A 10919-nucleotide genomic window follows, 5' to 3' on the forward strand; every position below is an offset into this window, starting at 1 on the left:
TTTTGAGATGGATCTTGCTCTGTTGCCCAGGCTGGAGTACAGTGGCTGATCTTGCTCAGCTCACTGCAACCTCCACCTCCTGGGTTCAAGCCATTATTATGGCTCAGCCTCCCAAGTACCTGAGACTACAGGTGCGGGCCACCATGCCCAGCTAATTTTTTGTATTTTTAGTAGAGATGGGGGTTTCACGGTGTTAGCCAAGATGGTCTTGATCTCCTGACCTCGTGATCTGCCTGCCATGGCCTCCCAAAACGCTGGGACCACAGACGTGAGCCACTGCACCCTGAGTTGAGGATTTTAAAGACAACTTTAGCTGGATAACATTAAAAAAAAAATTCCAGCATTATTGAGTTGTAATTGATACACAATTGACAGATACTTACCCTGGTTGATTTAATAAGGTTTTTGAGTTTTGTTTTGTTTTGTTTTGGACGGAGCTCACTCTGTCACCAGGCTGAAGCACAGTGGCATGATCTCCACTCTCTGCAACCTCAGCCTCCCAGGTTCAAGTGATTCTCCTGCCTCAGCCTCCCAATAACTGGGACTACAGGTGCATGCCACCATGTAGTCTAATTTTTAGATTTTTAGTAAAGACAGGGTTTCACCATGTTGGCCAGGATGGCATAGATCTCCTGAATTCATGATCTGCCCACCTTGGCCTCCCAAAATGCTGGAGTTGCAGACATGAGCCACCTTGCCCGGCCGATTTAATAAGTTTTAACATAGGCCTGCATCCATGGAACTATCACCACAGCCAGAATAATGAACATATCCAACACTATGTGAGGGAGGAAACATCACTCTAAACATTTCCTTGTTTAGAATTCCATTTTTGAATCTAGTTTTTTGTTCTTTAACTTTTCAGAGACTGAATAATCAACTTCTATAATTTCTCATGTAAGTCTACATTATCCAAGAAAGTCTTAATAGATCAAATGGCACAATTCTGATGGAGGTAGGTAGATTTAGCAGAACTCATTCTGCCAACAGAATGAGTTTATTTATCTTGGACTTTTTTTCTTTTATTTTGCCCTTTCTTTTCTCTTGTTTTCATTCTTGTTCTTATTTTTGTTTTTCTTTACTTTCTCACCCTTTTCTTCCACTGTTTCTTCTTCCCCTTCTTCTCCCCTCTTCTACTTATTCCACTTTTTCTTTGTCTTCTTTTCTACCCACCTTCCATCCTGGCCTTTTGCCTGTGCACCATCGATTTGCTACACCTTCAGCCTGGCTGTCTCCAGAACAAGCCAAATCTGTTTCTACATTGATATAGTTTGTATGTGTGTCCGTGCCCAATTTTCATGTCAAATTTTAATCTCCAGTGTTGGAGGAGGGGCCAGTGAAGGGTGACTGGATCATGGGGGCAGATTTTCCCCTTGCCGCTCTTGTGACAGCGAGTGAATTCTCACGGGATCTGGTTGTTTAAAAGTGTGTAGCACTTCCCCTTTCATTCTCTCTAACAATGTTTGTGAAGAATATGCAGTATTCTGTCATTTCAAAAAAAAAAATTGAACTACATATGATAGGTGTATTATAATAATTTTCATTAAAATAAAATATTTTGAATAGTAGAAAATGTTTCATTGATTTACAAACGCAAGCCAGGCAGCTACTTTACTTTAACAAGTATTACATTTTTGAAAAGACAGATGAGACCTGGACAAACATTTCTACTAGGAGGTCTTAAAACATACCTAAATGCTGGCATTTGTTGGATTGTTTTTGATGAAACAAATTTGTTTTTTCATTGTTTTGTTTAGAAAAAAAGGAAATTATGTTGTGGGCAAGTTTTAGAAATGAGTTTTGGTGAACAGAAAATGTTTAGCTTGTGGAAAAAAGGTTTTGGTTGGTAGCAACAGTTGAACCAAAAATCAACAGTAGGAATTTGATTGTGAATCATCAAGCAAAGGAAACAATAATCTTTGCAGGTGAGTTTGAATTTTCCAAACCTTGTAGCAAATATTTAGAGTTTCATATGAGAAACAAAAGGAAGCTGAAAGCCACTGTAGCTTTCTAAGAGAGCTGTGGTTAGTTTCTTAAATTGCCTTTCAGTTTATTGCCTGATTGAAAACAGCATTTCAAAATACGACAGAAGAAAGATTGGAGAAGTTGATAAAAAATGTTTCATCTGTGAAAACAATAACATATTAATAAAGTATATTATGTATACAGGATAAATTAATATAAACATTAGGATACATGATTATTCTGTTCCTCAGAATAGAGGTATAAACTAAGCAGTGTTTCTGCAAGATTTCCTACCAAGTTACAAGTATGATAAAGATATTTTGCCCTCAAATATGCTCTATGCAAATACACACCACAACAAGTACCCAGTATAGACCTCATCTCCATTTTCAAAATAGGGAAGTTTCTTGGAATTACTTTCTACACATTCCTTTAAATGAAAATACTATAGGAGCAACTTTGCTTTATTTGAGGCCTCCCCACATTTTGGAATTATATTCCTGTCCTGAATCTGAGTAGAAATATTATTTACAATTGATAGGGTCTATTTGATTAAATGTATTCACACCTTTAAAAGTGTTCATAGTCATTTACTGTGGGCTGAATTGTGTAACCTCAAATATTTCATATATTGAAATTCTAACTTTTACTACCTCAAAATGGGGAAGAGGCTGTCTGTCTACTGGAGCATCTTCCAGGAAGTCTTGTGGTAGAGATGATAGACCTAGTTCAGAATGGCAATTTTGATCATTATCCCAATGTCCATGTCACAGAGGTGATATTCAGAACTTGCACAACCGCATGGTGGTGAAGGGATTATACAAAACACTGGGACCCTTTCAGTGCTAGCTGCAATGAAGACACAAATGCTTTTACTGAAACTAGAGTACAAGAATCGTGTGGACCTCCACTGTCTGTGTCTTCTTCTTTTCCTAGGGAATTATTGGGGTTGGGTTCTGTCTCTGCAATGGCTTTGACTTGTCCAGCTCCATCCTGCTTGACAGGAGCCAGCTTCATCAAGTTCTGGCGGCACACATTAGCCACTCCTTGATGCTTTTCTTAAGCGCCTTGCAGGACAAACAGTCAAGATCGCAGTCAGGATGCCAGAAGAGTGGGGCAGCACGGTACTGCCAGTGTTAAATGAACTCTAGCATTTAGCACATGGCTGCCAGCTGGATCAGATTATCTGTGATCTGGCAGTGCATCACCAGGATGCTGATCATCTCAACATGAGGTTCTTTCTAATTTCTTTCCAGAATTATCCAAACACCACCTCACACAGTTTTGGAATTTCTTCGTCTTTGTTTCCCAGAATTTGGAAGAGTTCATCTAGGATCTCTGGCAGGTAATCCAGCAGGTTAAAATCTGGCACAGGCTCCAGAACCAGGACCCAAGAGATGATGAACTGGCAGGACTACTGGTTGTTGGATCAAATCCTATCCGGCAACAAAAGATTGGAACCTACTAAGTCAACCTTCTTTTTCTCAATCACAATGTCTTTTAAAAAAGGAAGTGTAGGAACTCTGATTTGCTTTTCGTATTGTGTGTGATTAGCAGGGAATTTAGTCCATCAAAGAGAATGTTGAGTGAGGCAGCACGGTGCCTGGGGACACCTTGATGAAGTTGTAGGCATACTAAGCTCCAGTTTAGTGTTACAGTCCACTGTTCTGTGTCATTGAAGCAGGTCAGCATTATTAGATCAATCAACTTCTTCATGTAGAACCCCGAGTTCTTGTTCAGTGGCATAGAGCTGTTGATCAAATAAATGGACCTCTTCTAGCTATGGGGAGGCTAAGGCAGGGCAAACTCCTGGGCAGAGGTGATCTGCTGTGTGTTCTTGGCCATGAAATCCCAGATGACCTTTTAGATCTCTAGTAGTGCTACCTTCTCCTTTTTGTACAGCTTGTCATTGAGGACTCACGTGATGTGGGGTGCGATTGGTCTGAAGTCTTTCTCCAAGTTCATCATGTCAGCTCCCAGCCTACCCGCAAGCCCTCTCAGCAGCAACTTCCATCTTCCTCCATGAGCTACAAGTCCTTCTTCCTTTTTTTTTTAAAAAAAGTTGTTTTATCAGAATATGTGTATCCCTATTTGGTTTTTCCTGTCCTGAGCTTTATAACAATGAAATAATTATGTATATCATCTGCTATTTGTTTTTAAAAATTCAACATTAGTTTTCTCAGAATTGTTTATGTTGATTTGTGTAATTCATTTATTTTCACTACAAATAAATAGTGTGAACTTAGCACTTTTTTTTTTTGAGATGGAGTCTTGCTCTGTCTCCAGGCAGGAGTGTGGTGGTGTGATCCTGACTCACTGCAACCTCCACCTCCTGGGTTCAAGCGATTCTCCTATGTCAGCTTCCTGAGTAGCTGGGACTACAGGCACGCACCACCACATCCAGCTAATTTTTGCATTTTTAGTAGAACTGGGTTTCACCATGTTGGCCAGGATGGTCTCGATCTCTTGACCTCGTGATCCGCCTTCCACAGCCTCCCAAAGTGCTGGGATTATAGGCATGAACCACCACTCCCAGTCACACAATTTTTTTATCCTTACACCTGTTGATGAACTTCTGGCAGATTCATATTTTTCATCAATTTATGAGAAGTCTCAGCTGTTATCTCTGTAAATTGCCCCTCATCCATTCTCTGTCTTTTTCTAGGATTTCAATTAGATATGTGATGTAGTCTCATTCTATCCATATTTAAAATACTTCATTCATATTTTTCATATTATGTTTCTCTGTGTTGCATTCTAGGCAATTTCTTCTGATCTATCCTTGCACTCGCTAATTATCACTTTAGCTTATCTAATATGCTATAAAACATGTCATTTGGGTTTTTAACTACAAAATTATATTTTCTATTTCTAAAATTTCAATTTGCCCCCCTTTCAAGTCTATGCTCATGTTTTTATTACTCTCCTGCAATTTTGTGATTGCATCTTCTATTTTCTTAAACATTTCATTTGTAGAAATTTCAGATTCTGATTCTTATAATGTCAATATCTGAAATCTTTTGAAATAAATCAGTTATTTGTTGTTTCTGCAGACTCACTCATGATGGTTCTTTTTTCTCATGTCTGGGGATCTTTGATTAAGAACTCATGTTTGTTTGATCTTAATTTTTGAGAATCTTGGGTACCTCTGTGCAACCATAACATGTTGTAAATGTTCAGCGTCTCCTAGTAGAGCAGATTGTATTCATCTCTCTACCATTGAAACCTAAGATTCTTCATAGTACCAACCTCTTCTTTCCTTCATTAAATAAGCATTTCATTATTTAGGAGAAGATTACTAACCTGAGATCACTCTAGCTTTTTTCCTAGAGTCCTTCTAAAATATAGGAATCTAAGTTTCAAGTTCCCTTCCTTGAAGTTAGCTCAAGATTGTTTCCTGATGCAAGGGAAATATTAGCCTGAAACTACTTAAACTTTTCTCTAGATACTGTCTCTAACACAAGGACCCTGGGTTCAGTACTGCTTCCTTAAGTCTTGCTCAAGACTTACCTAATAAAAAATGCTAAAATTGGCATTTAACTTCAGAAAGCTACTCAGTTCTCATTTGAACACAATCCAAGTTTAGCAAACAGAATTTTCCCCCATAAAAGGATGGCCTTGGTAATTTCTCTTACATCTGTTGTGATCTTGCCATGTATAGAAAACTAGGTTTTATCATGGATCTGGTTGCTTTGTAGGATGAAGTTTCTTTGGGCTATTTTTGGGCCACGATACTGTACATGGACTTGGATTTTGCATTTTAAGTAAGTTCTTCTCCATATTTTACATATGCATACCAAAATATGAGAATCAGTGGTATAGACTAGGCATGAAAATGAATGGCCTCTTCCAGCAATGGTGAATGTTCCAGTCTGACAGAGCCCTAGCCTGTGTAGTAGTACATTAAATTGAAAATGTTGATTAGATTCAGAGGCTTGATGGACTTTAAATGTAATCCTACAGAATTTGAAATTTTTCTGGCTATGGAAAGTAACTGAAGTGTTGTAAACAGAATAATTATATTTAAAATTTGTGTTCTAGAAAGATAAGTTGGCTTAAAGAAAATAGGGAATAAAAGCGTAGAAGTCAATTTGAACACTGTTTCTTAACTTTGACTTCTTGTTAAAATTACCTTGGAAACTTTAAAAAATACTGATCTCTGGGCATAGCACTAAATCTATGATTGTATTGTGTAAGAATGGTTGTGAGCCACTGAGCTAAAAGTCTACATGAAATTTGATGATGAACGTGGCAGTGAGAACCAAGAAGTGAGTCTCACTGAGGAAGCATGGACAGGACTTTGTGACTCACGACATATAAGATGGCAGGAAAAGTTAAAGATGACTCCAAGCCCATACACTAAAGCTGTTATCAAGATTCTCTTGGGCAAGCGTGGTGGCTCATGCCTGTTATCCCAGCACTTTGGGAGGCCAGGGTGGGTGGATCATGAGGTCAGAAGATAGAGACTATCCTGGCTAACACAGTGAAATTCCTTGTTTGCCAAAAATACAAAAAATTACCTGGGCATAGCGGCAGGCACCTGTAGTTCCAGCTACTCAGGAGGCTGAGGCAGGAGAATTGCTTAAGCCCAAGAGGCGGAGAGTGCAGTGAGCTGAGATGGGGCCACTGCACTCCAGCCTGGGCTAACAGAGTGAGACTCCATCACAAAAAAAACAAAACAAAACAAAAAAACAAAACAAAACAAAACAAAAAACAAATGAAACCAAAAAGCAAACAGAAAAAACCCCTATAGAATAAAAGCTTCTCTTATGCCTGGACTATATTTAACACTTCAGTCATGAGTTGATTATCTTGGGGAGAACTTTGTAATTACCCTTCTCTCTCAAGAAATATAGTCCTACTCCATTTATCTGTTTTTCCTTGTGTGAGTTTAGCTAGAACTTCCAGTCTCATGTTTCGTAAGACTAGTGAGAGAAGACTTACTTGTTTTGTTCCTATCTTTGGAAGAAAACAATTAATTTCTTACCACTGTGCTGTTAGCCATAGTTTTTTGTGTGTGCATCTGTGTATGTTCCTTATCAAGTTGAGGAAGTTATCCTCTATTTCTATTTTGCTAAGACTAAAAAATCGTGAATGATTGTTGGCCTTCAAAAATGATTTTTCTGCATGTATTTAAAATATTTGAAATGGATTTATGGGGTACAAGTGTATTTTTTTCTAACATGATTATATTGTGTAATGCTGAAGTCTAGGCTATTAGTGTAACTGTCACCTGCATAGTGTACATTGTACCTGTTAGACAATTTCTCATCCTTCATTCTTCTCCCATCATTCTGAGTCTCCAGTGTCTACAATTCTTTTCATGTCCATATGTACACATTATTGAGCTCCTTTATATGTTGGAACATGTTCTACATGTATTAATAAGATTACAACAGGATTTTTCTTCTCTAGCCTGTTAAGGTAGATTGCAGTAATTGATTTTCAAATGTTGAACTGGCCTTGAATATATGGAATAAATCCCACTCGTTTGTAGTGTATGATTATTTTTACATATTGTTGGATTTGATGTATTAATATTTGACAAATTTTGTACCTATGTTCATGAGAGTTAATGCTCTACAATTTTCCTTTCTTGCAATGTCTTTGTCTGGTTTTAGTGTCAGAATAATGCTGGTCTCATAGAATGAGTTAGGAAGTTTCCTCTGCTTGTGTTCTTTTTGGAAGATATTTTAGAGAACTGGTGTTATTTCTTCCTTGAATGTTTGGTAGAATTCACCAAACAGGTGAAACCATCTAAACCTGGTGATTTTTGTTTTGGAAGATTACTAATGGTTGATTCAACTTCGTTAATAGATACAGAACATTCAGTTTTTTAATTTTTTCTTCTGTAAGTTTTGATAGATTTTCTCTGCCCGGGAATTGGTCCATTATATCTAAGTTATCAAATTTGTGGGCTCAGAGTTGCTCATAATATTTTTTTATATCCTTGCTATATCCATGGTATAAGTAATAATTGTCCATCATTTATTTCTGAAATTAGTAATTGGTGTTTTCTTTTTTCTTGCCTAGGCTAGCTAGAATTTATCAATTTTATTCCTATTTTTCAAAGAACCAAACAAAAAGTTTTGTTTTGCTGATTTTCTCTTTTAGTTTTTATTGATTTTTGCTCTAATTTTTGATATTTCCCTCTACTTTCTTTAGATTTAATTTGCTTCTCTTTTTCTAGCTTCTTTATGTGGAAGCTTAGATTACTGATTTTAGATATTTATTCTCTTCCAATGCATGCATTCAATGCTGTAAATTTTCCTATAAGCATTGCTTTTGATGAAATCCAAAATTTTCTGTTAGTTGTATTTTTATTTTCATACTTAATTTTGCTATATTCACATATGATAAGAAAATGCAGAGTCATTTAGAACTTATACTTCTAGATCTTATCTGATTTTTACTATGTACTCCTACATTTACTGGGTGTTGAATTTTTTAAAAACTCTTATATTTTATTCAAATATATAAGGTTAGTCTACTGCAATAATTTAATTCATTTTTTTAGGAGTATGTTTTGTTTCTGATTGGTATAATCTGGTAAATACTCATTTTTTCTTGTGATCTTGGAGTCAGACCTTCTTCCTCATGATGGAGTCTAGGATTATTAGTAGAAAGGTAACCAGCCGCTTCTGACTTGGAATTCTTTGAGTCTTCCTTAGATTTGGCTGGGATTCATTGGTCTAATCTCTGTGGACTAGGTCCTTTTGAGTCCAAGTGGTGTCATTCTTGAACATTCCTTCAGCCTATGTTATTGAATCCTGCCACCAGTATAACTTATAATCTAGCCTCTTAGCTTGATCGAGACTTAGTGTTTTTCCTTGGGTGAACCAAGTTTCATTTCACCTTTTGCTTGTCCTATGGACCTTTCCAATTCTATGTCAAAGTCTCCGTTCTGCTCTTGGCCTATAATAGCTGCACCATAATCTGTGTTGTGGATTTACTTTTGATTGTCACCACATAGGCCCACATGTAGATGTCTAAGTATCAATTTGGCTGTTTTCTTTGTCTCTATCCAAAGTTAAAGGAAATCTTGAGTACTTTCTATGATATGCAACAGCTCAGAACAATTGCAAGGTATTAGCTCAGGTATTTTCTCTACTTCTATGCAGTGCTACCAAGATTTCTTTGTTGGGGTCGTCTTAATATTGGCATAATTTCATTTCTTTTTAGAGAAGACACTGGATGGAAATTCCAGATAGTTTAGGTGGCTAATGACATCTATATAACCTATATTTCAATATTCTATATAATACTACAGACTGTATAATTTTTTTAAATGTCTTAATGCATGTTTCTCAGTTAATGTAATATTTCTAATCTTGTCCAAAGGGGAAGTAAGAGGACATGTCTGAATACCTGCTTTCTCTTGCACTTTCTCCTTCATCTCACAATTCATTTGTATGAGAAGTGGATGATTTATTCCTAATCCTCCTAGAAAGATGTCCCTTATATTAAGTTACATGGCCAAATGGGCAGGCCTGTCTCTTAAAAAGTCAAGAGAGAAAATATAAGAATTAATAAACTCATCTTTTTCTACTAGTATATTCATTTCAAACCTACTTTAAGACTTGGAAATAGCTTTTAAACATATTTTGAAATTAAAATTTTATTTTAGAGATCATCAGCTGAAACTCTTTCTCCATGCATTTCTGTTATTAAAGCTTTTATTTCTTATTTCTCTTTTTCTATTTATCTCTCTCTTCTCCTTCCTGCAGATGGCTGCCTTGATTCTACTGGAAAGAGATCATCTGCAGAAAAGTACAAAAGAGAAGAGCACATTAAATTTTTTCTTTTTAAAAAAACCAACCCCATAGTTTAAGCAGGCAAAATACTAAAATTTATGTTCTATTGATGTCATTAGCACCCTACATATTATATAGAGAGTGTGAGAGGAAAAGAGAAGTTTTGGTAATGTCATCATGTATTTTTATGTGATAAACTAATGATTTTTGTTTTGTAGCATAGACTTAGATTATCTCACTGTGACCCACATGCTTTCTGCTAAAAAACAAAGGAAATGAAACACTATCTCTAATTGATTTCTCTTAAAAACAAAGCAAAATAAAAACCTGGAAAAGGAAAGAAAGCCATTTGTCAATTGATTTATATAGAACAACGGAAATAGTGGTTACAAACACATTATGGAGACAGAAGATCTGGGTTTGAATCCTAGCTCTACCACTGAAAACAAGTGTCACATTACACAAGTTATTTTCTCTGTTTCTACTTCAGTTTTCTCATCTGAAAATTTGAGACAATTAAAGAAAATTAAATGAGCTTATGTGACACACTTAGAACACAGCCTGGTACATAGTGTATACAAACACACACACACACACACGCTCGCTCATATATACAGACAGAGAGTCTTCAACTTACAATGCTTTGACTTAATTTTCCAATGTTACAGTGATATGAAAGCAATCTGCAGTCAGTAGAAACTTTACTTTGAGCACCTACATAACTATTTTGTTTTTCACTTTCAGTGGAGTAGCCAATAAATTTCATGAGATATTCATCATTTTAGTATTAAATATTTTGTAATAATAAATATTTATTATAAAATAAATAAAATGCTGACTATCTCCTGTAATATAAAAAGATTTGTGTTAGGTTATTTTGCCCAACTACTGGCTAATGTAAGTATTCCGGGCATGTTTAAGGTAGACTAAGCCAAGCTTTGATGCTCTATAGATCAGGTGTATTAAATGCATTTTTGCCTTAAGTATTTTCAACTTACAATTGAGTTTATTGGGATATAACTCCATCATAAGTTGAAGAACATCTGTGTGTGTGAGTGTGTATGTATGTATGTGTGTGTGTGTATCCATACTTGCAATGATTATTGCTATTGCTGTAATAATGTAAGAAGGAATTTTTTTTTTTTTTTTTTTTTTTTTTTTTTTTTTTTTTTTTTTTTTTTTTTTTTTTTTTTTTTTTTT

General features: G+C 36.0%; 1 protein-coding gene across 1 annotated transcript in view; it reads left to right on the plus strand.

Annotated features, from left to right (window-relative positions):
• The window catches only part of LOC119472549, an 88997-nt gene extending 78999 nt beyond the window's left edge, over positions 1–9998 (plus strand). The window contains exons 3-4 of the mRNA XM_037741713.1: positions 3222–3310; positions 9693–9998. Coding sequence (XP_037597641.1) covers positions 3222–3310; positions 9693–9796 — 193 coding nt within the window. The 3' untranslated portion in view covers positions 9797–9998. The remainder of the gene's footprint in view (positions 1–3221; positions 3311–9692) is intronic.
• Positions 9999–10919: the final 921 nt, after the last annotated feature.

The sequence above is a fragment of the Cebus imitator genome, unplaced genomic scaffold (assembly GCF_001604975.1).
Source record: "Cebus imitator isolate Cc_AM_T3 unplaced genomic scaffold, Cebus_imitator-1.0 Scaffold104, whole genome shotgun sequence".
Classification (NCBI taxonomy): Eukaryota; Metazoa; Chordata; class Mammalia; order Primates; family Cebidae; genus Cebus; species Cebus imitator.